Source organism: Gymnoscopelus microlampas, assembly GCF_963454915.1.
Source record: "Gymnoscopelus microlampas genome assembly, chromosome: 22".
Taxonomy (NCBI): domain Eukaryota; kingdom Metazoa; phylum Chordata; class Actinopteri; order Myctophiformes; family Myctophidae; genus Gymnoscopelus; species Gymnoscopelus microlampas.
This window is the reverse complement of record NC_139959.1, coordinates 20561019-20588645: the sequence shown is the minus strand read 5'-3', so window position 1 is coordinate 20588645 and position 27627 is coordinate 20561019. Positions and strand designations below refer to the sequence as shown.

At 38.6% G+C, this 27627-nt stretch overlaps 3 protein-coding genes across 4 annotated transcripts in view; 1 reads left to right on the top strand and 2 right to left on the bottom strand.

Moving 5' to 3' along the window:
* Nucleotides 1–27627, bottom strand: part of LOC311038464 (uncharacterized protein) — a 125795-nt gene that overhangs the window by 45004 nt on the left and 53164 nt on the right. The window lies entirely within an intron of this gene.
* Nucleotides 559–19769, top strand: rbbp8 (retinoblastoma binding protein 8). 2 transcript variants are annotated; one of them, XM_084048339.1, is made up of 19 exons: nucleotides 559–618; nucleotides 1420–1590; nucleotides 1991–2033; nucleotides 2602–2697; nucleotides 6431–6546; nucleotides 8026–8092; nucleotides 9671–9852; nucleotides 10301–10378; nucleotides 10570–10628; nucleotides 11321–11376; nucleotides 12173–12413; nucleotides 14563–14728; nucleotides 15837–15925; nucleotides 16441–16552; nucleotides 17363–17503; nucleotides 17618–17678; nucleotides 17994–18081; nucleotides 18595–18736; nucleotides 19123–19769. In XM_084048339.1, the coding sequence occupies exons 2-19, from the start codon at nucleotides 1470–1472 to the stop codon at nucleotides 19221–19223; spliced, it is 1959 nt and encodes a 652-aa protein (XP_083904465.1). In that variant the 5' UTR covers nucleotides 559–618; nucleotides 1420–1469; the 3' UTR covers nucleotides 19224–19769. The 2 variants fall into 2 exon arrangements, with proteins under 2 accessions (XP_083904465.1, XP_083904464.1); XM_084048338.1 differs by having other exon boundaries at nucleotides 10567–10628.
* On the bottom strand, nucleotides 19632–27627 carry tmem241 (transmembrane protein 241). The gene is made up of 15 exons (XM_084048340.1): nucleotides 27384–27627; nucleotides 26381–26427; nucleotides 25805–25882; nucleotides 25536–25617; nucleotides 25162–25239; nucleotides 24914–24939; nucleotides 24590–24641; nucleotides 24355–24403; nucleotides 23450–23495; nucleotides 23194–23229; nucleotides 22751–22785; nucleotides 22330–22399; nucleotides 22010–22103; nucleotides 21655–21719; nucleotides 19632–19768 (listed from the first exon to the last, which is right to left on the bottom strand). The coding sequence occupies exons 1-15, from the start codon at nucleotides 27453–27455 to the stop codon at nucleotides 19705–19707; spliced, it is 894 nt and encodes a 297-aa protein (XP_083904466.1). The 5' UTR covers nucleotides 27456–27627; the 3' UTR covers nucleotides 19632–19704.

Below are 27627 nucleotides of genomic sequence, written 5' to 3'. Positions count from 1 at the left end.
ACATGAACATATTAAACAAAGTATTACAAGTCATACTAGAAATACTTGAAGAAAATTGCCACACTCATAGGATTATCTCTTGGTCGGAACGATAACACTGACTGCGGCACAACCCGGATGATGGAGGAGCACTAGTGTTGCCATGTCCGCTTATTTTAAGCGACTTTGGGCTTGTTTTTCTGTAAAGTTGCTTCTGGCCTATAGTTTCTTATTTGGACTTGTTTTCTAAATGTTGTTTAAACCAGTAGTTCTCATTCTTCTCAAACATTTTCATGTCAAGGACCCCCATATAAATGTATAAATGTATTTGTGCCAGGGTTCAACTTCAAGATACACGTTTTGTGTTGTTAAAATGTTTCAAAAAAATATTCCAAATCTTTAACATTTTCTTCAAGATTATTTTGAAAATAGGAGATCTACAAGCTCGCACTCGTAGATCTGCTATTTTCAAATAGACGCTGCTTTTTGGGCTTGTTCTCCTAGACCTGGTTGCTTATTTCTCCCACAGGATCTGGTAACACTGGACCAAAGGCATGTCGGGATTCTGATTCCGCGACGCGCGAAGTTTGTTGTTGTTTCTGAGATATTAACCGACCTTTGGATATTGTTCTTATTCATGTAAGTTCATTTTTATTTCAACATCGAATAAAGTGCACTGCACACATAACTAACACACACACACACACACACACACACACACACACACACACACACACACACACACACACACACACACACTCTCAAATAATTGTATTAATGATTTAATTGTGTGTCTGGCATTGAACACTGGAACATTTTCGGAAGCCTTTTAGATTTCGTACTCAAAAATTGCACAGGCCAGATATGACAAATATCTGGGATATATTCAATAATTGTATACATGTAAAGAAAAAAAGAATAATAGAAATATCTGCTATTTCTGCTTTTTTATATTTTAAAATGTGTCAATAGAAACGATATGACGATTATGCAAAAAATAATTGTGATTATCTCAAATAATTGCGATTATAGACGATTATGTAATAATTGTGACAGGCCTAGCTGTGTATTCAATTCATCGACACATTTATTATGACAGACAAATATACAATACCATGCAAAAACGAGCTACGTAGGTACCATGACTGTCACTGGAAAAGGTTAGCATGAAGCCAAACGTGAACACTTGTTAATATTTTTTAGATGTTTTTCATTGTTGTGACACAGAGCAAAGGGAGGCAAATTCATGCAGACATAATCTGCAAGGTGTTTATGGTTTATTTTAACTTATTTCTTCTTATTTTTGTATCTTACTCTTAGCTGTATATCCTGTGTTTCATGCTTACTGCAGTTGCTGCTACAACACCTGCATTTCTCCTGGCAGTGATCAATAAAGAAAGATCTGTATTGAAATGTACTTATATTTTTCTCTACACACAGGGCATATTGCTAAATAAGTGCAGATCGTTGAATCCTGGCAGTGAGTGAAGATGAGCAGTCCTGTGCCGAGTAGTAGCAGTTCTGCATCAAGTGGAACCGCCAAAGCAAGTTGTGACCTCTTTGAAGATTTATGGGCGCAGCTCAAAGAATGCCACAAAAATGCACTTCAAGGTCGGAACAGTCTGATGCTGTACATCAGTGTTTCTCAAAGTGGGGTCCGGGGACTAGCGTCACAATCATTTTAAACACTTTAACCATATTTTATATGAGCTTGGAGATCTGCTATTTTTGAAACATTTACAAGATTTTGAACATTTGTCTAAATCTTTGTATACAAAGTGAACATTTTCAACTAAAATCTTTGCTTCTGGAGGTCCCTGGCACAAAACATTTTTCAGATGGGGGGGGTCCACGGCTAAATACATATCAATTTTGGGGTTCTTGGCATGAAACAGTTTGAGAACTACTGCTATACATAGACCTGAAACGATAGCCACTTTTATACAGAGTTTTACTTTTGCTCTGTATTTTGTATTGAACAATGATGCACTTATTTTTTTGTTATTTCCAGAATTGGAGGCAAAAGTTAGCAAGCTGAAAAAGGAGCGTTGTCTGTAAGTATCTAGATGCAGCTCTACTTGAAATTGGTTTTCATAAAATGTCACATCGAACACGTGATGAACTGAGAATGGCCGTGTTGTTGCATTCATTCTGTTGAGTGTAGAGAGTCTCGCCATTGCTTCAAGGCATTCGCCACCAGGAAGACTTGTAAATTGAGTGCATGCATCTCTGCGAGCTGTGATTACGGCAAATGGAGACCTACCTACGCCTGATAAACAATCAAGTGCTAGCATTAAAGTGACCCTATACAGTACATTGTTTTCTAACTTGAAAAATGGGTTTAGTGTTAGCAGGGGACTTTTAAGTGTCGACAAGTATCCGTGTGTCCGTGTTGTCAGCAAGTTAGGTCTGAATGAATCCCAGTAGAATTGACTAGGGTCCGCTGCAATCAAACTAACTGATTTAATTGATTACAAAAACATAGAATAATTGTTTAGTTTTTTTCAAAAAAAAACTTGCTTCTCGATTATTTGGTTAATTGAAAATCAATAGAATTATTGCTAAGAAGATAATCCATAGTTGCAGTCCTAGAATTGATTGTTGACATTCTGCTTCCCACAGTGATGCTCAGAGGCTGGATGAGTTCTACAGCCGTAACCAGCAGCTGAAGGAGAGTCAGAAAGGCCTGCAGGACACTATCGAGAAGCTGAAGGAACGGTAAGGACTGGCCATGTCCAATGTCTGCCGTGTTAACCCGTTAAGATCGCGAAAAGCATCTGTGTCATTTTAGATTTCTTTTAGCTATTGAAAAATAGCAGATATACAAGCACGTAGCGCTAGGGCGGGCCATACTCAGGTGCTAAAATGAATATTAAGGAAATCCAAAAAAGAGGGGTGTCTATTTTATGTGTTTTTTTGATGGAGAGTTCAAATATGACATTATTTTTTGGATAGGACAACTCTTACCTACATTTTTTTGCATTTTTATATTGCTAATTGTACCCGTTCTAATTAATTTATAAGATATTAAAATCCAAAGGAAATCCTAACATGTGGGGTGTCTAAATGATGTGTTTTTATATGGGGAATTCAAATGTGACATTATTTTTTAGGTGGAATAACTCTAACCTACATTATTTTGTACTTCAAAATGACTAATTTTGCCCTTTTTAGCCTCATTTTAGGATATTAAAAGACATAAGGAAAATACTTTATATTGACAAAGCCAAATCAAACTTACATATTTATTCACAATGGAAGTGCATGTATATCACTGGATACAATTATGAAGATCAATTATCACTTCCTGAACTTTGCTAGGTTGTACAAGTCCTGCTTTGACGCTTTGCCTTAGACATCAGTCTCCTGCTGGTCTCCTGAGTCCTGATCCCTCCATCCCTCTTTTCCTTAGAGAAGTATGTAGAAGAAGCCTCAGTCACCATTTTGACAACCCTCTCAATGCTCTGAGTGTGGCAGGGCCAGTTGGGCACCTCCATGGGATGACAATGAAGTTTTTCATCTCCGATGTGTTTAGTATGCAAGTGAGAGGTGGCTCTGACACACCTTCTGACCAGCTAATCAATCCACCAATGCTGGAAGCATCATAATTGATCTCAATTGTCCCTATGGTTCTTACAGAGGAGTCCCCCAGCTGAGTGTCTGGGTCTCCTTCTCCCCTGATGGCCAGGATTCCCTCCACCCCCTCAATCCTCTCCTTCTGATCCTTAGCGCTCAGCAGTGTTTGGAGGGTGGATTCATTATGGGCATACCAAGCAGATCTTCTAACAGTTGGCATCACAATGTCCAGTACCTACTTCCTCTGGGACTTCAGGCAGTCCAGCTGAAACAGGATGTGCCAGGACTCCTTGATCTTCACATTGAACCAACATGGATATACACTCCAATGATGTATTCCACAATTAACTGCAGATTTTTCTGATTCTTTCCTCTCAGTCCATGCTTTGACACCCAGAGCCTGAGAAGTCTGTTTGCTGTGGTGAGCCGGTGGCTGTGGTTTACTGGCCCATTGTGGCCCAATATCCAACAGATCCAGCCTTGTAGGAACCACTCTGTCTCCGAATGCACAAACAATTTGATAGCCATAGTGTTGATCAGTCGAGAAATCTTGAATGACCTTGTAAGGCAGCTTGATCAGTGAAGGGCCATCAGAGATCCTGGTAAATGTTGGATTGATATCCAACTCTGTAGCTGAATCAAGGAGCTTTAGTATTGGTCCAGATAATTTGTTGACAGAGTAGGACCTTCAAGTTCAACAATGAGCCAGCGGAGGGGCAGTTCACCAGTGTGTAAGTTGCACACCAACCAGACCAGATGTCTTCCCATGTGCAGCTCCAGCTTCCTCACAATACTCCAGCTTTTACACCACTGTTGACATTTGTTGAGTCTCCTCCAATGGCCCACAAGGTCTTATGAAAACCTTTCTCTCTCAGCCAAGCAAAAAGGACCTTAGCAATCTGCACTGCATGTGACTCCTCTTTAGTTGCTGTTTCTGGGGTAAAATGGAACATATAGTTGCTGCCAGGCTCACTGACAACACTATGTTCTTCCCTCATCTTTGCAGGAAAAGATTGGTCACTGCCCTCAGCTTCCATCATTACATTGGTCAGGTCAATCCGTCCATCAAAGAGGATGCAGGACTCACACGCCCCCCCCCCTCCTTCCTGCACTTCTCCTCAAATTCATCCCCCAGCTCTCGTATCAACTTCTCCTGTGCTATCTTGACCTTGTTTTTATCAATCACTTTTCATAGGGTGTCTTCTGTGATGATTCAATCAGAGCCGCAGTTGCTATTGCTGCAGTTGGCCTGAGCGAATTAATTACAAATTAATAAAACAATAATCAACTGCAAATGTATGTAGGTTAGGTTTATCAGAATTGAAACATTTCTTCAGATTTGTGTTTTACACACAAACATCTGTTATTTGAACAGGAATTCTTTATAAAAGCCTCCCATCTTAAGTTCTGTCTTCGAGAAGAAAATCGCTAATTAATCAAAGAAATGGACAATAATCAATTGCAAATTGATGTAGGTTAGGTTTATCAGAATTGGAAAATTTCTTCAGATTTGTGTTTTACATGCCAACATCTGTTATTTTGAACAGGAATTCTTTATAAAAGCCTCCCAAAATATTTTTTTCTTCTAGAAGAAAATCGCAAATTAATCAAAAAATTTACAATAATCAACTGCAAAAAAATGTAGGTTAGGTTTATCAGAATTGAAAAATTTCTTCAGATTTGTGTTCTACATGCCAAAATCTGTCATTTGAACACCCCTCTTTTTTGATTTTCAAAAAAAAAAAAGTATGGCCCGCCCTAACGTAGCGCGGCGCAGAGTGCCACGCTACGAGCTTGTAGATCTGCTATTTTTGAAAAATCGTGCAAATCTTTGAATATGTAAAAACTTTTAAACGAACATTTGGAACTCAAATCTTTGCTTCTGGGGATTCTTCAAATGTCAAACTTATGTTGCTATAATCAGTGCTTCTCAAACTTTTTCATGTCAAGGACCACCCAACATGACACGTATTTGTCTGCTGACCACTGAAGCAAAGATTTGAGTGACAAATGTTCGTTTTAAAATAAATTTATATTCAACTATTTGCACAAAATGTAATGTTCACGATTTTTCAAAAATAGATCTACAAGTTCGTAGTGTGGCACTCAGTGCCGCGCTATGAGCTTGTATTTCTGCTATTTTTGAATAGCCAAAGTGTAAAATAATGATTTAAAGTGGTTACACAGATGCGTCCCCGGTCTTAATGGGTTAAGTGATCAGGCTGCATCTCTTTTCCGGGCATGTTTATTCATATTTTAATGACCAATTAATCGATTGTGTTCCGGGTCGGATCAATGGAACCAACGTAGCTGTATACTTTTAAGTTCATATTTACCTGTGTCACAATGAAAACACATTTTTCAAGGTTTTAAAGGAAAAATACAATAACATTTCTTAAAAATAGATTATTTTATAAAATAAGATAATATATTATCAATCAAATCTTTGTGTTTCGCCAATTATTTGGGGGCCCCACTTGCAATTTTCTCACAGCCCACTGGTTGAAAATCACAGTGGTTCTCAAAGTGGGGTCTGGGGACACCCAGGGGTCCTGGGGGGGTTCCAGGGGTTCCCCATCAAAAGTAGTTATACAGCATCACAATCATTTTAACCACTTTATCCATTTATATGTTGGCTATTCAAAAATAGCAGATCTACAAGCTGCAGATGTGCAAGCTGCAAGTTTGTTTGCACATCTGCTATTTTTGAAAAACTTTTAAAGTGTTTGAAAATGTTGAATAATTTTGACAATTTACACAAATCTTCTCTTATGAGGCTCCCTGGCACAAAACATTTTCAGATGTGGGGTCCATAGCCAAATATAAATTACAATTTGGGGGTCCTTGGCAATAAAAAAGTTTGTTCTATCTGCAGGTTGCTGCTGATAGAGGCGTGTGCTCGCTGTGCTCCATTGGAGGAGCAGGTGAGACAGCAGCAGACGGAGCTGGAGAAGGCTCAGCAGCAGAACGTGCGCCTCATCGCAGAGCTCAGTGAGCACTCCCTTTTTCCTCTTTATACACTCTGATCACATACAGAAGCAACTACCAGGGCTGTCACAATAGGCTCTATGCACAGCAGCCATTTTGGAGAAAAATTGGGCCTCTTCTGACTTCCTTCACAGGTGTTACCAATGATACTAATGAAGGCTCTGTTCCATTCTGGTCAAACAGAGTCAGGGTGCTGATGTTGTGCATGTTGGCTCACTAGAAATACTAATGGGTCTCAAAGTGTGGTCCAGGGACCCTCATGGTTCCTTGAGAGGGTGTAACCAAATGGACCCAGGAGGGTCCATTTGGTTCCATTTGTACACTCTCAGAGTTATGGGGGTCCTTGAAATTAAAAAGTTTGAGAACCACTGTGCTACACTAAATGAAACAGAGCCTTCATTAGTATCATTGGTAACACCTGTGAAGGAAGCAAGGAAGGGGCCCAATTTCTGTCCAATATTGCTGCTGTGCATAGAGCCTATTACAACATTTACAGTTGACGATTAATTGTCATTCAAATAATTGCGATTAACAATTTAATTGTGTTTTTTTTTGGCATTGAACATTGGAACATATGAATAAAAATATAATTTCTGAAAATGTTTCAACATGGAAACGATTATGACGATTATGCAAAGATCAGTGCGATTATCTCAAATAATTGCGATTAGACGATTCTGTAGTAATTGTGACAGGCCTAGCAGCAACTTAAACAGCAGCTATTCATGTTTTGAAAGCATTTGTCTTTCACATGATGAAAGCTTTCCATGTTCTCTCCTCATATATCATGGAAGGTTCACTTCTTTGAGAACTATCAAGCAATCATTACCAGTTTTCATGTGATCAGCAAATGATTACTCAAAGTCTGTTTTGCACTGTCTATAGTAGGGATGGGAACATCTAATCAATGAAGTACTCGTTATGTAACTACCTGCTTTACGCTTTACTGATACTCAAAATTTGTGAATAGAATTAGCATTTACCCTCTACATTTCTGCCACCATACCAAGATGGTATGGTGGCATGCTGTGAGTGAGTGAGTGATCTACTGGTGATTGAAGCGCTACAAAAACAGCCCCTTTCCTAAATAACACCCTACTTGATGTCACACCAAAGCATTAAAAGTAGCTGAGCTACAAGCTCGAAACACGAATTTGAATCCTGAAAAGGATGTATTTACATAACATTGATATGTATTGTTCATTAATATGCGGTGTCCGTCTAAACTCTAAACAAACAAACAAATAAAGTAAAGTAACAGTTTTTAACATGAGGTTTCCACCCGATGGAGATGATGTTGATTGTGTTCATTAACTTTCGTTTTTGCAATTGACTACTCGTTCAATAAGTGAGTACTTGACTACTAATTGGTTGAAAATGCCAACCTCTAGTCTATAGTGTCATTGTACCAATGTACAGCAAGTCAAAAACGCTAATGTATTGTAATATTCATATTGTAACTTTGTGTTGTTTGTTGGACAGAGAATGAAAAAGACAGCCTTCAGGATGAAAACAGAAAACTAAGCAAAGAGCTGGAAAAACTGAAGAGGTGAGTTCCTGTCCTCATTTATCTCTCATGACAGCGTTGGACTTGTCTAACACAGTGGTTCTCAACCTTTTCAGGCCGTGACCCCCCAAAATAATCAGATTTGAACTGGGGACCCCCCCAGATAAATATTGTGAAAATTCCGAGGCGTTGTGAGCTTGTAGATCTGCTATTTTCACAATTGGCTATTTTCAAATGTTTTGCCTCTTTCTTATATTATTTGACAATTCTTTATAAATGGTTTGTTGATTACCTTTGATGCTGTAATGGTAGTTTTTTTAGGTATTAAAAAGGTCTTATAAGTTCTAAAATTGTCACTTCACTGTCATCTGGATTCTGGGGACCCCTCAAAAATAATGTGGCGACCCACAGGTTGAGAACCACTGGTCTAACACATGGTACACTAGTACTAGTACACCTTCCATTGATGAACACATAAATGATCACTTCTATGCATCTGTCTTGTAGGTGCTGCCATTTCCTCAAATGTTATAATTGTGTCAGAGTTTGCAGACTTTGCACAAACATTACTACTGCCAAAGGTTATTATAATGATAATCTGTCATCAGCATTGAAAAGTAACGGCTAGTTTCATTGCCATGAAATCTGCTATTTATTTATGTTCAGGTTCCAAAGGAAGAAACCTATTGATTTGGATGACCCTATGGCCTTTACTTTGCACTGTACTGAGTGTATTCTTGAGTGTATTCTTCAAGTACATTTAATGCACAGCCGAACTACAGGTGTCGCCTCACTCCTGGCAAATTGAAAACCATTATACAGTGAATACAGGACTAACTGAATACTGGACAAAGTGCAAATAAATGGTAGTCAAGAAAGTTGATTTAGCTTTATTTGTTAAAATGTTCACTATTTGAAATCCCTATTTAAAATACATTTCATTTGGAATTTCACTAAAGAACACAAATCTTAATGGCTGAATTTGTCTTATCCAAAGCATCTTAAAGAAGTGAAGGAGAGCAATGCACCACTGTGCCATTCTACTGATCTGTCAACAGGACTGTCCAGAAATTAAGTCGACTGTGGGTGGCTCCGTTTTGGAGCCAGGTATTCATGAATTAAAGTTCTCGACTGATTTCAGTCATTTGGATTCCATAGAAACCAACATGTCTTCTATGGAAGCATGCTCCCATTCCATGTTTTATAAGCTCACAACGCATCTGCCGTCTGCGACACATTGTGAGCTTATAGGCCATTTTCGGTTATTATTTATGTTAAGATTAGAGTATTTGAAGTGGTCAAACAAGCAATAGAATATGTGTTCAGAACCATTTTCCATTAAACCTTATTGGTCTTGGATATTTTGAAAAGAAAAGGTTAAAGCCTCAATCTTCAATTTCTTCACCTGGTTCGCAGCAGGAACAATATTACCAAAACATTGTAACTTTACATACAGTGCTAGTGTGGGGGCTCCTTTCACACCCTTTCACAAGTCACAGATTAGGACTTTGCCTGACAAAATGTTCAGTCATGAGATTTTATTTAGCTTTAATCCTTGGGGTATTTGATGGAGGAGTTATTTCCAGATTAAAGTGTGATGGTGCTTGTCGTCATTGACAGCTCAGAGGCTCAGGACAGTCCGCCCTCGGAGCAGGAAGACGGAATGATCCCCGACTCGCCGCTTCACGCCAGCGCCATGCCCGTGGTCAACAAACTGAAGAGACGCAAAACAGACAGCCAGACCAAACACGTCCGCTACAAAGAGAAACCCCTACCGCCATTGCACACCTCCCTGTTCAGCGGTCAGTCTCACGTATATAGATGCAAGCCTATTGCATAATTTATACTACTGTTGCACTATGGCGTCGCTTGTCTACAAGAACTGATTTCAACTACTTTTCAACCGAACCACATCCCCATTTTCGGTATTGGCAACAATGTTTAAAAATAGCAGATGTACAAGGTCCCCTCCTTTTGCCTCTACACCACATTTCGTAACTCAAAATAGCCAATGCGGCACGTGTACTTGTTGATCACCTATTTTCGCCAAATGATCGGCCAAAATTGGGACGCTAAGGTTCACTATCAATGCGTCACGATGTGACCTGTTGTTAGCTTAAAGATAAGTTCTTGTCAGCAAGTGACACCGTCATGCGATGGAAGATAAAGTTGAGCTTATGACTGACCCGACCATGGAACCTCAGCCTGTGTAAAGGAGTTTCTGTGTGTGTGTGTGCTTCTCTGTGGTAGAGTTGAACAAGGAGAGTCTGGATGGTGGAGAAATGCTCGTACCCAACACATGTCAGATGGATACATCACAGACCTCACGTATGTATGGCTTCATCTTCAAAACTCATACATTTTCACATGAATAAATCTGTCTGTCTAGATAAGCAGCAATTATGTAGTTCTTTTGATAATTCTGTGAGGTGTTTAACCACTTAAGCCCTATATAGTTATTCTTACATCGAATAGCGAAAGTAGCCTATCTCTACAACAGGTCTGTTTCATTTCAGAAGACCCCGGTCTGGATGATGTAGTAGCAGAAACGTGTCGCCTGGATGTTCCTAAGCGACAGGTGAGCAACTTTCTCACATCCTGCTTGGACAATGAGTCATGTGTGCACTGTGCACACATGAGATCTTTTCGTCTTTTGAAAAATCTGAGTCCGCACACTGGATCCTCCAGCCCCCCCCCCCCCCCTTCAAGATTTTTCAAAAATAGCAGATGTACAAGCTCGCAGCGTTGCACGAAGTGACGTGCTGTAAGCTTGTAGATCTGCTATTTTTGAGAACCACTGTTCTAAACAATGTTCTAAATCCTAAGAGTTTTCTGAAAAACGTATGTTTGTTGCTATACATAACTAAAATCTAAAATGACACAGACGCTTTCCTCGTTTTAATAGGTTAAAATGTTCTGGTAACAAGCACTCAGAAAGGAAAGGTGTCTGTCTACCTGGTATTGCGACACTTGTAATGGTAAACAGAATAATACATTGACATCTGCTTTGTATAATGACCAATTAGGAGACATTAATGAAACTTTGAGTTTGTTTTGCTGTTGAATTTTATTTTGAAAATTCTTGGTGTGTGCAGTGCTTGTTTGCTTGTTGTCCAGCTAATAGTTAATAGACTCGGTTAATAGACTGGGTAAACCCCTACCTCCGGAAAACTAATTTAAATGAGTTTTCCGGAGGGAGGGGTTTACCCAGGCTAACGTTGATGCAGTTTTGGCTTCAGTGTGTTACAAACAGAGCATTGTGTTTTTCAGATCAAAGAGGAACAAGGCTCCTCAACTCGTCCTAAGCAGTACAAGGTTCCTTCAAGGTAGGAATGAATGAACTGGAATACATTGCATTGGTTACTAACAACGTGCCACTATGTAACACTGCATCGGTTAATATAGTATCACAGTATAAACACTGTGACACATACCGGTAAGTTTAAAAAAAAAAAACGGTTGGGATTTAGAAGACATTTGTAGAATATATTCAAAGATTTGCACACATTTTCATGATTTTTCAGCTATGAGCTTGCATATCTGCTATTTTTGAATAGCCAAAGAAATCTAAAATGACAGAGATGCGTTCCCGGATTGAATGGGTTAACTTCTACTAGGAACACCTTTAATGTCTACAGTGGCCTTGGGTACCCTGTTTGTTTAGCTCAGATGCTCTTAAAGGGCATATATGTAAGTCTTGTAAGATGTTGCTATTTGCTGTCATAACATTAACAACCCTGCCAGGGCTGTCACAGTTCTAATGCTGTTGCCGTTTTTCCTAGACAGTACTGTAGGTCTTCCAGTCTGCCCGTCCATCCAATCTAATAAAGCCCTTAAACCACCCAACAGAAAATCATCTCTGTCGGATGGAAACTTGATTTTCAGGATTCAAATTCAAAAGTAGCAGATCTACAAAAAGCGCTGCGTTTCGAGCTTGCGGATCTGCTGCTTTTGATGCTTTTGTGTGACTCTGTAGTATGATCAAGTAGTAGGGCATTCATTTACGAAAAAACACAACAAGTAAAAATATGGAGATATGAGGTTTCTGCCTGACAGCGACGATATACACGCGTTATGAGATGAAGTGGTTATAATTGACACATTTCCATCATTCTTCCACAGATCTTCATTCAGGTCAAATCGCGCTCCCGGCTTCTCTATCCTCGACGCTACCGGAGCGTCCCCGTCCCTCCTCCCCATCGCCAGGCCTGCGCTTCACAAAGCCAAACGCACGAAGGAGGACGTTGTCCAGGAGGTCGAGGAGAAGAAGATTAAGGAGGAGGAGGAGGAGGTTTCCCTGCAGGCCGCAGAAGAGGAGCGAGTCCCTGGTCACGTCTACAAAAAACAGCCAACCGTCCACAAGGTGAGGGTGTGCGCTCACAAGAACCAACATAAATGTGGATGTTCTGAGATTGACTCAATATATCGTCCTTCGTCAGGCAGAAACCTCCTATCTCCACATTGTTAACTTTTTTGTGTTTTTTTTTTGGGTAAATTATCGCCCTGCTCGATCATACTACAGTGTCACACAAAAGCATCAAAAGTAGCAGATCTGCCACGTTTGCATTTGAATCCTGAAAAGTAACAGTTTTTGACATGGTTGGACATTTGGTTTCCACCCGACAGAGACGATATCTGGCCTGGAATCCAGACTGATTGCTACGTTCAGCGTTTTTTTTTCTCACTTCGCTTCACAGTCTGGTAAGCCTCCTATCTCCGTGCACAAATGGGAGAAAATGGTCCGCAGCTTCTGATTGGTCTGTGGGGGGGGGTTCCAATGTAAAACTCGAGTCACTTCCATGACGTGCCTATGTAATTGGCGACGTCTGAAAATCCGAGTCAAATAGGACCCTGGCCAGACTGAGTAGCGAAGTGAGAAAAAGACGAACGTAGCGAATCAGTCTGGATTCCAGGCTAGACGATATCGTCTCCGATTCGAGATCGAGAGACCAAGTTGCATCACGATACCTCTCGTGCATCCCTGTATCAGCCAGCAAAGTGAGTTGTTATACCATTTATTTATGTATTTACTTACGCCTGAGTAAGTTAGTTAAAAAAGAAACATGTAATCAAGCATCCCTTTTTCTGGTGGTCGTAGCAAACATTCAGTGAAAATAGCTGATCTGCAAACTCACAACGTGGCGCGTTGCGAAGGGTTGTGAGCTTGTAGATTGGCTATTTTAGGTGTAGATATGGGGAAAAAGTAGAAGGCCAAGTGTAGACCCCTGGGGGTCCCTTGAATTCTTTCTTGTATTCAAGGGAATATATGTTTTGACAGAACAGCAGCTAGTGTAAAATATACTTCTGAGGTAAGAAAGATCATTTTTGTGTTGGTTTTATCAAGTAATGCACCAGGTATTGCTGAGATTTCATTCATTGATCTTTCATTAAATTATTCAATTAAAGCCATTGATTAATCGATTTATTGCGAACGCGGAAGGAGGCGTGCCGAAGGCGCGCCTCCGCCCAAGTGGAGCTTACTATGAAAGTCTGCTCGGCTTGTGTGTGTGTGTGTGTCTGTCTGTCTGTCTGTGTGCAGTGCACTGCCTGGGTGCGGCCGACAGAGTGCGCCAGAGTGCAGCTACAGTCAAAACACAAACACCCACACACCCACACACCCACACCCACACACACACACACACACACACACACACACACACACACACACACACACACACACACACACACACACACACACACACACACACACACAAAGTCCGTAAATACACAATATTTTCGAGCTGCGTTCGCTTCCAGCGTTCGCGCGTCTTACTTGTAGCTAGAACACTTCAGACTAGATTCGTTGTTGGTCTCTTTTATTTACATTTGCAACAGCAAAACCAATTTGACCTTGTGTGTGACCATGAACTTTAATAATATATATCTTTATTTTTTAAAAGCACAAGGTTACAATCTGCACAACGGAATACAAATACAACTGAAGAATTAAGATAAACCTTTTCATCCCAAAAGTGGGAGTTTTTTTTTACCTTTACCTTGAATGGAACCTTGGCCTTTGACCTTTTCAACCTACCGCCTACCGCTATTCCCTCTGAGCTTCTTCCAAATTGGGCCATTAATTTTTCTTGAGTTATTTAGCTAATGGACAGACACACAGACCAACCAAACCAACCCTGTACACACAGAAACGACCCCCACATCGCATTGTGGGCAAGGCAATAACCCCCTAGCAGGCTTTTAACCTATTAAAACTGGGAAAGCATCTGTCATTATCTGTGTCACGATTTTTCAAAAATAGCCGATATACAAGCTCATAGCACGTCACTTCTTGTAGATCTGATATTTTTGAAAATCTTTGAAAGTTTGTGCAAATCTTTCAATAAATATATTTTTTAAAGTGAACAACATTTAAAGTGAACATTTTAACTCAACTCTTTGCTTCTGGGGGTCCCTGGAGCAAAATATGTGTTAGGATTTAGAAGACATTGTTAGAATCGGCCCCAGGTCTTAATGGGTTATAACATGCTTTCTGTCTATGTATCATCTGTTAGGTGCTGTCAGTGCAAAACGGAGCTCCCGCCCAAAAGCCAGAGGTTTCCTTTCTGCGTCCTGCTAACAAGACAAAGAGGAAAAGTAACTGGGTGGTACATGAAGATGAAGGAAGTACACAGAGCATCCTGCTAGATCTGAACGCTCTCCTCACCCTTGCTGATGACGGTGAGTTTATCCAACGTAGAGCCTGACCCATGTCAGATTATTGGGTCTGATCAAAAGTGATCAACAAACTATACTATAAAAACTGGTCAAACATTGGCCAATTTTTGGGCTTGTAGATCTGCTATTTTCACAATATTTATCTGTGGAACGGAGTCAAACAACTCCTACAATTCTAAGTGCTTGTCAGGGTGGGGGGTCCCCAGTTCAAGTATGATTCTTTTGGGGGGTCACAGCCTAAAACGTTGGGATCCACTGTCTTAGAGCACCGATTAACAATGTTTTGACCGATATTTTGTCAAAGATTGCGAAAAGTGTTCTAATCAATTTGAACAGTTTAGAACGGATTAAAGTTTCTATTTGAGATGATTGAGCTTATAAGCAAACAAATACATGAAAACACAAATAACCACTTAAGCCCTATTAACACATTGACTGCCTGAATTATTTTCACTGCCTATTGTTATTCATGCCAGAGATTTTTCAATGAAAAAAAAAAAAAGTACTCAGGAGCCGAGATACAAAATTTTAAAGTTTTAAGTTAACAAGGAAGTGGATAAGAGTAAAGATCTTTGAAAATTCATATCTCCTTGGTCTTTGGGTCAAATTTAAAAAAAAAAAAGTGAAATTTTAATTTTTGACTAAAAACAAACTCGATCTTGGCAGGCAAGTGATGAAAAGCTAAAAACGAGTTAAGTCGTTCTAGGCAGTCAATGTGTGTACAAAATCAAAAATAGCCGATCTACAAGGTCTTAAATCTGCTATTTAAAAAATGTTTTCATCTATAATGATTGGGACACATCGGCTGCACAATTGCAGATAAAGTCAAATAATTGTTTGGGCTTTAATTCAATGCCTGGCTGAAATGTTGCAGTACAGGCTAAATACTGAATATACGCTGATTCAAAACATAAAACAAGGACGAAAAAGGTGTTTACTATTGAAGTGAGAGAAAATTGCTGACGTACAAGCTCGCAATGCGTCGCATTGCAACGCAATTGGTCAATGAAAGTGGTTAAAATGTATTAATGACATCTTAGATTTCTTACAACCATTAGATTGCAGTTGGATTGAGCACCAGCCCGACTGCTAACCTTTCCTTTCCCTGCAGAAAGGAAGGCTGAGGTGGATCAAACGTGGAGCATTGACCCTGCTGCAGCCCTCTCCCAGTACCACGCTGGCAGCCCCAACACTCCGAAGGTAGGGCTGTCACCATCATGAAAGTTTGACGATTGACACAAATAATTTGCGATTTAATGATTTAATTGTTTTTGGAATAGAACATTGAGACATTGTACACTTAAATAAAATATACATTTCTGTTTGGCTTTTAGGCTCTGTAGACAAAAAAATACATTTAATTATTTTATAATAAATAAATAAAACAACCAAATTACAAGCTTTACAACGGGTCACATCGCAATGTGTTGTAAGCTTGTAGATCTCCTATTTCGGGAAAATTAGAAACAAATCCAGAATGAATATTTTTCAACAAGGAAACGATTATGCAAAATGATTGCAATTAGGAGATTATGTAATAATTGTGATAGCTACCTGGAGGTATCTTCACACACCCCGTTTTTAAACCAATTAATCTTTTTACCATGCAGTCGCAAGTTTATGTAAAGCAATCTGTGTCATTTGGTAACTTAGTTTCAATAAATGCTCTGTAATTAAAGTGTATTATTATAATGATGATGTGTTTATGCTGACAGGAGGAGGGGCTACACTACCAAGCAGAGACCGTGGATCCTGACTGCACGTTCATAAGTCACAGTATGCTCCAAGGCCGGGGAACACATACACAACACGAAGGAAACGTCTCTGGTAACTGCTTTAATGCATCGTATCCCACCCACACTAAAACTGAGCACTAAAACCGAACAGAATGAAAGATCTGAACACAAGAACAAAACATTTAGAACTGATCGCTAGAACTGAACTCTAGAAATGATCACTAGAACCATACACTGACTAGAACCAGTGGTGGAAAAAGTACTCAAATTCTTTACTTAAGTAAAAGTACCAATACTGCAATATAAAAATACTCTGTTACAAGTAAAAGTCCAGAATAAAAAAATTACTTGAGTAAAAGTACAAAAGTATTGGCATCAAAATGTACTTAAAGTACCAAAAGTAAAAGTACTAAATATTTGAAAATAGCCGATCTACAAGCTCACAACGCGTCGCGATGCGACGCGTTGTGAGCTTGTAGATCTGCTATTTTCGAATAGCCTCTGTATAAAATAGGGCTAAAGTGGTTAATGTATGTTTCATTATATCATAGTTTATATCTGAAAAGTAACTAGTAACTAAAGTTTTCAAATATTTGTAGTGGAGTAAAAGTACAATATTTGCCTCTGAGATGTAGTGGAGTAGAAGTAAAAGTATTGGAAATTGGAAATACTCAAGTAAAGTACAAATACCTCAAAATTGTACTTAAGTACAGTACTTAAGTAAATGTACTTAGTTACTTTCCACCACTGACTAGAACACTGATCACTAGAACTGAATGCTAGAACTGATCACTAGAACTGTCATTGGTCGACAGAGCTCCAAGACATAGATAGTGCACTCTCCGAGATATACTGTAGATTGGGAAAAGAAATATGCCTAACCTTCTCCTCTGCTTTGTAGAACATCACCAGAAGGCCAATGACAGCCTGGATGAAATGTTTGACACTACAGTCTGCGGAGAGTACAAGTCGTACAACAGCCTCACACATATAGACCACGGCGAGCACTGTACTGATGAAGAGGAGGAGGAGGTGGACGATGGTAGGGCCATCTGCTTGAGATGAGCGGCGCTTGTTGGCGTTGTGTCTGTGTATGATTGTCTGTGGTAGAGTTCAGTTCTTAAGGAAAGATTTCTTGGCCTTTGCTTTTGTTTAGTCCAAAAAGAACACGCTGTTGCTGAAAACCCTGGAGATGATGCTAAGGAAAACAAAGCCGGGTGAGTGTTGTTGTTTTGCAACTTAGCAATGATTCAACTGGCAATTTCTTTTTTTTTAAACCACTTAACCACATGAACCCTAGCGTCCCTATTCCGGGGGAAAACATTCTGCGAAACTAGCAGATCTACAAGTTTATGGGAATAGATAAATAAAATAAAATAAAACATTTGTACATCCAATGTACAAGATCACAATCTTGTACATCAATGCGATGTGCTATTGTCACTACTTTTGAAATAGGGTTTAAGTGGTTAAATCATAATTTATCTTGAAAAGGTAAAAGCAACTTTGTAACCTTTCTCTCTCTGCGTCAGACACCCAACATATGCACACATGGCAGTGGTTCGCAATAAAGACGAGAGACGAAAAATGAAGGGCAGCACATGCAAGGAATGTGACATAGTGAGTTGGTCTGTTTGTTGCCTTCAAGTACACAGCACAATCCTGCCTTTTAGTTTAGAGATTAAAGCTGCAATCCGGAACTTTACTTAGTGACTAAAACGCTAATGAACAATCTGTAATATGGTAGAGTATGTCAATACAATATAACTAGTACAACTGCAGTGGCTAGAGGTGGTACAGTACTCTTCCATTGAGACATTTACACCCTGGTGTCAGGTAGGAACACTAGTGGTTGATAAGCCGTCTCCGAAGCAGGGAGACCTGCGTTCGAATCTCGGCTAGGACATAAAGGTTATGGATTGCATCTTTAAATCTGAGTAAACCGCTTTCAACCTGGCATCCCCATTTGGGGATACTAGCGGAAATATCAGATCTGCAAGTTCGTAACACATTGCGAGCTAGTAAAATCAACTGTTTTGGCTATTCGTTGTATGACAATGTAGGACATATGTGGTTAAAATCAACATCTTACTGTTGCAATGAACGTAATTATGAGGTACTGCCTTCCTGCAGTATTATGCCCATCTGCCAGAAGAGGAAAGAAAGAAGAAGTTGTCGGCCTGTTCGAGGCACCGTTTCCGCTATATTCCTCCCAGCACTCCTGAGAACTTCTGGGAGGTCGGATTCCCATCAACTCAAACCTGTGTTGAAAGAGGTAACTTGGATAAAGTACTTTTTTTGTGACAAGGTACTGTACTATTTGGGTTTGACTTAGGCCTGTCATTTTGGTTATTGATTGGTGGGCATGATAAAGGCATTTTTTTTTTACCAAAGTTAAATAAAGTGCATTATTACCATCAGTTGTTATATTATACCATAACCCTTGTCAGTCAGTTTAAATTCTGTCATAGTATATTTCATAATGTAAGAATAATCAATGATTATAATACACGGCTTGGCCTTCTGTCAATCTACTCATGCTTATTGTGTCATCCAGGAAGACACTGAAAGTGATTTGGAAATACATTTTCCACTCTTTTACACTGTATACTATATTATAATGATATATTTATGTTTACTTATGTTTTGAAAATCTTTTAGGTTACATCAAGGAAGACGACAATCCAGAGCCGCGTATACGGAGAAGACAGCCTTTCAATGCGTTATTTTCTCCAAAACGTAAGGAGCAGGAGTCCTCCTAAACACAAATGCACTCTATCACACTACAGGAATACAGGTGTTAAGTTGAATGTTTATACTCAGGAGCATACAGTATAAAACCTTACTGTGAACATTTTGAGTGTGTTGACCAGTGTTTCCCAAAGATAGATTTAAGATAGGCAGTGGTTCTCAACCGCAAGGGTATTGCAAGTGGGCCTCCAAAGTTGGAAAAACACATTTTAATGATAATATAACTAGTTAGTTCCATTGAGCCAAGGTGCAAGTTGCAACACAATTGATTGATCATAAACAAATGTAGATATTTATTTTACATTTTGTAAATCCATGTTTTTATTGTATTGTTTTGTTTTTGACTGGGAAACTAATAAACCATAATAATCACATTCCAATTATGTAAGAAATATGCATTTTATTGTAAGATACTATCAAAACAGACAAGAGTTAAGACAAAAGGAGAATCTCATGATAGTGCAAATAGTGGTCCGACGTGGCGAAAGTCTGTCACGTGCGGGCTTCTCTCTCAGAGTATAGCAGGATGACCTCCCCCAGGTGACTGAACAGCACACTGCAACACATCACATCCACATGTCAACAACAAGCACTCTGCTTCTAAATCTCTCACGACGGATTCAGAATCTGTCAGCATCACTGACCTAACCCATTAGGACCTGGGGCCGATTCTACGAATGCCTTCTAAATCAGTAGTTCTCAAACTGTTTCGTGCCAAGGACCCCCCCAAAATGATATGTATTTGGCTGCAGACCCACCATCTGAAAGTGTTTTGTGCCAGTGACCCCCAGAAGAGAAGATTTGTCACTTTTCAAAGAATTGTCTCACATTTTCAAAAATAGCAGATGTCCAAGCTCACAGCGCAGCACCAAGTGACGTGCTGTGAACTTGTATATGTGCAATTACTTTAGAAATACTGTACTAAACCACTGTTCCGAATCCTAAGAGTTTTCTGAAAAAAGTTGCTATATATATATATATATATAAGATAAAAAAATGACAGATGCTTTTTCGGGCATCGGTTTTAATGGGCTAAACATGTAGTGTCGTTAGTAGAGGCAAAAACAGGAGAAAAAACTCTTTATTCACTGAATGGGTTCCCAGATTGCTCTGCTTCACAACAACTAGAGTCTCTCAAGATGGGCAATTCTGACACAATGCTACAGAGTCTGACTCCGCCTTGCAAAGGTTGTACACAGGAAGCTGTCATCTGTTTGTAATTTCTGTTTGTGAAAAACTAAATATAATTGCTGTCAGAGTTTTGAGCTTATAGAACTGTTTTTTTTTTGTTTGTCTTTTTAATTCTGAAAAGGTTTTGGACATAAGAGCTTTCCACCCGACAGAAACAATATACATATTTGTATTTCCATTTCTGTTGAATGTGTGTACACCGTTTCAGTGCTTCCGATGTACAGACTGTTAGGTGGAAGCTTTAGAAAACTGTGAGCCAATAAGCAGTTAAATAAGCAGTGGTGGAAAGCAACTAAGTACATGTACTCAAGTACTGTACTTAAGTACAATTTTGAGGTATTTTTTTTACTTTACTGGAGTATTTATGTCTATATCTCAGAGACACATATTGTACTTTTAATCCACTATTATTTTAAAACCTTAGTTACTTTTTAGATTTGTATTATTATTACAAAACATGCATTAACCACTTTAGCCTTATATATATACTTCGGCCATTTGAAAATTGCTGATCTACAAGCTCACAACAGATCTATTTTCAAAATATTTGTGTATTGAACTGGTGAAATGGAACATTCTGCATAATGAGCACTTTTACTTTTGGTACTTTAAGTATATTCTGATGCAAATACTTTTTTGTAAATTTAAAAAATACCAGACTTACTAGATTGTGGTATACTCTTACTTAAGTAAACATTTTCAGTACTTTTTCCACCACTGCCAATAAGTCTGTCTTGACAGACTTCAACTATAACCAATGTCTTGATCGCCTTCGCCTGCTGACAAGATCAGTTCTCATCAGCAAGTGATACCCTCAGGCAATGGAGTCATTAAAGGGATAGTTCACCCCCAAAATGACTTATTTTCTATCAATTACAAACCCCATGAAGCATTACAAACCCCATGAAGCATTGAATTCATGGAGATTTTTTTGTTTCTGTCGGATTCCTAAGCCAATAATTTGATGAGCAGTGGCGGCTCCGGTAGGAGAATCAAAGTGTCAACTTTGAGCCTACAACCGCCTACCGGATACATTAGCATCTTTCCGCCGGTCATCAAATTATTGGCTTAGGAATGTGACAAAAACAAAGAAATCGCCATGAATTCAAGGCTTCATGAGGTTTGTAATTGCGGGAAAATAAGTATTTTTTGGGGTGAACTATCCCTTTAAGCTTCAGTATCAGAGAAGACAACCTCAGTCAGAATACAGTGCATTAAATGTGATGGATAAACATTCCTCACACTGCTCACCAAAGCAGTGATGGAGTGTTGATGTCAATGGTGAATAGTAATGGACAGAGGAACATGGCAGTAACCTGAGGAGAAAGTAAAATTTCACAATTATGCTGTTATAACATCAAACTAAATCCCCATTCATACTTTTGCGTATTGTTTTTAAGAGAATATTGTGTTCATGACTTTACACAAAGTCATATTTAATTAGATAATATTCTAATGCTCATGTCTAAGCTTGTCTGTATTAGACATGCACATACATAGAAGTTACTTCCTACGTATTCTTCCATAATATCTACCAGTAGAATGCAATTAAATAAAAACAAATGTTTTAATAAATGGCAAATAATAGTCATAGTAAAATAATTACCTTGGACGAAAAAACCCAGGCTCTGCAGTGTTCAAAGGTGAAGCCACTCTTTAGTTTTACTGTCACCAACAGAAGCAAAAAACCCAGCAAGGCACTGTGAGACAAGAAAATTATCTTTTTAGATTCAATAAGAAGCACCTACAGTTTGGGGGTTGAACAAAAGCTATAAGAACAGATTACAAATAACTAAATCTGTATTTTTGTCCATTAACAGCTGTGATTCTCAAACATAAGAGAAGATGTGTCAACATCTGTCAACAGCAACCCGACAGCAATTGTTATTGCACATGATCTGATCTAATAAAGGTGAAAGGTTATACCTGGCGCAACAGCCACAGTGAAAGGTGTATGACCAAAGGAAAGGGAATTCTAAGGCACCCAAGATGTCCCCTGTAAAGAAACAAAGGGATTTAGGAAGGAACTCAGGCTTTATGGACCAGTAACCAAGATATATTTGTCACAATATATTTAATTGTATTTATTTTTATTTCCCTGATTGAAAATGAACATGTACTTTTCAGGATTCAAATTCAAAACTCAAAAGTAGCAGATCTGCAAGCTCGAAGCGCAGCGCAAAGCGAAGCGTTTTGAGCTTGTAGTTTTATGTGATGCTGTAGTATGATCAAGTAGGGCATTCATTTATGAAAAAAAACAAAAAGTTGGAATATGGAGATAAGAGTTTTATGCCGGACAGCAACGATATGTAACAAAACAATTTGACAAAGGCCTAATAACTCTTACCTGTGGGGTGAGCCGCAATGGCCAGCAGCAACACACTACGGGTCAAAGACAGGTAAACAAGTAAGTAGCGAGGCAACATACAGTACAGGTGTGGTGTTCAGCACAGGTTTGCAGACAGCATGACATTCATACAGAGTTACAAGAATAGCTGTAACTGTGACACGGTGGTTCCATGGTATTATTACTTGAATATTGTCGCTGTGGGGCAGAAACCTCTAATATCCAAACTTTCTGTGTTTTTTTGTTTTGTAAATTAATGGCCTATTAATTTACAAAGTTCGAAACGCGGCGCATTTTGAGCTTGTAGATCTGCTACTTTTGCCGTTTTTGAATTTGAACCCTGAAAAGTAATAGTTTTGGACATATGAGGTTTCCACCCGACAGAGACGATAGGAAGGTTCACATGAATATGTACAGTATCTTCATGATGGATGCATTCTTACCTGGACAAATAGTTAATGTACTGCTGCTCAAGGTCACTGCAAAGCAAGTGTGAAAGACTGAGTCAGGTCATGTACAGTAAATCTTCTATCACGTTAGTCTATGTATCAGACACTATAATACTGAATATATACAGTATTGTGCATTTCTAATGTGTGTGTTTTTCCTATGCAGGTAGCACTTGTTGTTGCAGGTAAACGCACAATAATCCAGTAATGGTTGTAGCTGTTTTTACCACAAACACCAAATATGGCTTACCTCAAATGGCTGGACTTGAAATAAACCTGGAACACTCTATACGCACCTGAAAATAAATGTATATTATTGGATTTTATCCAACAGAGATAGACATGAGGTGCACTGGTAGCTGACTGGATAGTCAATTGACCACAGATGGCTCAATTACAATCTGGCACAAGAACTGTCTTACAAGTTGATCCTCCTTCTGCTTTGCTTCCTGTCTCTATACTAAATAAAGGAGTGCCTACATCGGAAAATTAAGTTCTCCCCATTCATTCGAAGGACAATAACAGTCACCAGAACAAGGAATGTGTGTTTTCAATGAGTCGAACATGGTATAACATGGGGTTTGAAGGTTAATGGGCTAATGATCAAATGAATAGCAAATAATATTATGAATTTTACAACACACAAAAGTCCAAGTAGACTTGAAGAGTGAAATTCCCCTTTAGGGTATAACATTAATAAACTTTATTTGTATAGCACCTTTCATGACATGAAATGCAGCGCAAAGTGCTTTACAGAGCAAGAATACAGTTACAGTTACAACCAATTTAACAATAAAGCAAACAAAAAATAAAATAAAAGCAAAAGCATAAAACATTAAAATAGGCAATACAGTGAGGACTAAAAAATCAACCAAAGAGTCAGCTAAAAGCAAGAGTGAAGAAATAGGTCTTGAGCTGTGCTTTAAAGCTATCGACAGAGGCTGCCTGTTTTAGGTGTAATGGGAGTTTATTCCACACTGTTGGTCCGTAAAAGCAGAATGCCATTAAAATGGTTGTGTGTGTATAGGCATTATGTTATAGATTAATTTTTGGTGTACAAATGACTTTTTGTCTGGGAGGGCAGCTAGCAAACGAGATTACGTGATTTCAAACTCCTAAGCCTCTGACTTCATTGCCAAGTGTGGGTGAACTTACCCTCACAGGATAGATGACCCACAGCCCACATGTATCCACTCAAGTCAAACTGCAAGGTACATAAGCATCGTTAAATAAGATATTGAAGCATTACAGGGGCCAAGAAGGTAATACAGAATTTACATAGAATGTGAATACATAGATACATACATAGGCTAGAAGCATCATGGGTATCACACCCTGTACAGTCTCTATATATAAAACACATGATACAGACATGATAAAGATAATTCACCTGAGGGTCACACAGGGGAAGAGAGACGGCAGATATCAGCAGGAGACAGACACTACAAGAGGAAGAAAAAAAAAGAAAAGTTCTGATATTAATATGTCTTACCCGTTTTAATCATGTATAACATTTATTTAAATTCATAATTAGCACATTTAACTGTTCATTATTGTACAACTGCTGTTACAACCAACACAAACCACTGTTTTGCTTTAGAGCCCATAGGAATCCTTACTCCTATAGAGTTTTACTCCACTCTGTACAAATTTACAGTATAATAGTTGTATTCATAACAATATATTCTTTAAAAGGGGGAAAAACATCACATACCTAAAAGTCTTCAGCCACGGCAGCTTCTGTTGATGACAAGAAATATCGAAGCACCAAATTAAAACATTTATATATACACGGCAAATAATACTATAATATATAAAGTTATTCTCAACTATACGGCTGCTGGCCAGTTCTATTCAAGGTCTTAGACAGAAGAAGACAAATGCCTAATGTGATGCATCTTCAATTTGTTGTCTTTATTTCTCTTCATAAACAGATAGGAGCCATGGTTTGAAATGATTTACCTCTCCATCTTTGAGTTTCAGAATCAGGAAACTGACCACATGGGAGGCATTTTGAAGGGTGAAGAAAAAAGGAATGCTCTGGAACACAGAGTAAAAGTCATCAAACATTTTGACCACCATCTTGATAAGGTATTAAAGAAAAATGGTCATACAGTACAACATCGTATTTATATTTGTTTTCAAGCTGGGAGAGTAGGAAGAGAAAGATTCAGTGCATCAAGAAAACTAAAGTGTTTGAGGCATCTGAGACCGAATTTAATACTTAAACCATCATTGTAGGAGGGTGTCAGGCTTAAGTGGATAATGCTAGTCGACAACAGTACATGTAATTTATAGGCAGGCTGCCATATGTTCTAGCCTGGTACATTACATACCAGAGATGATAGTGATCTTGAGCCTGCATATATGTTTCCCACAAACAAGAGAGACCCTGGAAGCCAGGGGAGAGCTGCCGACCTTTAACACAAGGATGAAACGCATCAAGTAAGATCCATTACAACTCCAGCACTCCTGTATAACCACAAACAAAGCTCTACTTCAGATACAGTTACCTCCCTTCTACAAGACAGACAAAACAAGACAGTGAAAAACCACATTCAGTAAATAATTGAACACAATGTCATTCCAGTATCCTTTACATTACCTGGTAATGCGACTCATTTCCACCCATCCCAGCTTGCCACAGAGTACAAGCAGAAGAGCCCCAATACATGTTTGCCATCTAAACATAAAACATTGATTTGTTTTAGTACTGGTGGTGACAAATGACATGATGATGATGATGTGGTTTCACGATAGCATCTATGTTTTTGTTTTGTTTTTAGCTCTATGTCTTTCCAGTCGTACATACAAACGTTGTAGACTAATCTGCACTTTGAACACTTGGTTATATTAAAGCTGCAATCCTTGATTTGTATGTCCTACCTGAGCGACAGAATTTACACTGCTCAACAAATGCAATTATATTATATATATATAGATATAATTTGCTTTTGAGCTTCATGCAATACCTCTGGTCAACCAGTAGGTGTCCTACGAGACCACATATACATTTCTCGAAAAGCAGGGAGACCAACAACCATACTGATTGGCTAAAATCTAAAAAAGTTATGGATTGCAGCCTTAAACTTTTGGTGCCATGTTTACATGATAAATATTGTAGGCTAATATATGTAGGCTATATTATCTGGAAATAAATAGTGAAAGCAATGCGACTCACCCCTGAAATAAAGTAGGGTAGGTGAACTTCAACACAGAAAGGACAAACTGGAAAACAGAAACCAGATTCATAAAACCAACTTTTAGAAACAACTGGTGTTTACAACATAGAGAACAAGGCTTTACTTGTCTAGACTTGGCTGTCGCTGGTGCTGTAAAATATAGTTCATACCAGTGTAAAGTACATGTACTCAAGTAATGTAAGTACAATTGTGAGGTATTTGTACTTTACTTGAGTTCCAATTTACTTTTACTTTTACTCCACTACATCTCGGAGACAAATATTGTACTTTTAATCCACTACAATTATTTGAAACCTTATTTCGAAAACTTCTGAAATGGGAAATTCTACATGAGTACTTTTACTTTTGATACTTTAAGTATATTTTGATGCCAATACGTATGTACTTTTACTCAAGTAAATATTGAATACAAGACTTTTACTTTAAACAGAGTATTTATAAATTGCAACTCTGCAATATGAATATTTTAGGCATGATTTGTTAGACAAGCGAAGTGTTTGTGTGTCTTATCTTGATTTATAGCCCCAGGGGTTTGCAGCATCGAAACCACTTTAACCACACAAAGGTTATTTGAAAACAGCAGATCTATAAACTCAGAACGTGGTCGCGATGTGACGTGGTGTGAGCTTGTAGATCTGCTATATTTTCAAAATAAAATCTTGAAAGATCTCTTAAAACACTTTCAGTTTCAGTTTTATTTATTAGCGCATAAAGAGTTAAAAACAGAAGAAAAAAAAAACATAATAACCATATTGTGCAGGAGAAGTTTAGAATTTTGTAGAGAATGTGTTTGATTCAATCAAACAAACAAACAAACAAATAAAAAGTATTTGAAATGAATAACAACCCAAATCTTGTATGGGAGTCAGTCCCTGTCACAAAAGTCTGCGGCCAAATACATAATAATTCGGTCCTTCCTTGACATGAAAAAGTTTTGATAAAGTCTACTGGTATAAAAAGGCTTAATATTCTATTTCTTACCTTATTGGTGAAATATGTAGCAATGAAAAGACAGCTGAACATCAGGCCAGTGAAGTGTCTCTTCCACTGCATGATGGGGATGATGATGATGAGGATGATGATGATGATGATGATGATGCCCCATCATTATCATCATCATGGACATTATGATCTATTGACACACATGATAGACAGAGTCACAGATATACATCTTTCTACATGATGTCTTGGCTGTTCACAAAACTTCCTTCTCTTCTTTACCTGG

Excerpts from the sequence above, each read along its gene's own strand:
- rbbp8 (XM_084048338.1), top strand. The coding sequence starts at position 1,470 with ATGAGCAGTCCTGTGCCGAGTAGTAGCAGTTCTGCATCAAGTGGAACC. Across the intron at positions 2,034-2,601 it reads CTGAAAAAGGAGCGTTGTCT|TGATGCTCAGAGGCTGGATG; the intron begins GTAAGTATCTAG and ends TGCTTCCCACAG. Across the intron at positions 6,547-8,025 it reads GCGCCTCATCGCAGAGCTCA|AGAATGAAAAAGACAGCCTT; the intron begins GTGAGCACTCCC and ends TTTGTTGGACAG.
- tmem241 (XM_084048340.1), bottom strand. The coding sequence starts at position 27,455 with ATGCAGTGGAAGAGACACTTCACTGGCCTGATGTTCAGCTGTCTTTTC. Across the intron at positions 23,230-23,449 it reads TTCAAGTCCAGCCATTTGAG|TGACCTTGAGCAGCAGTACA; the intron begins GTAAGCCATATT and ends CTTGCTTTGCAG. Across the intron at positions 22,786-23,193 it reads TACATTAACTATTTGTCCAG|TGTGTTGCTGCTGGCCATTG; the intron begins GTAAGAATGCAT and ends TTTGACCCGTAG.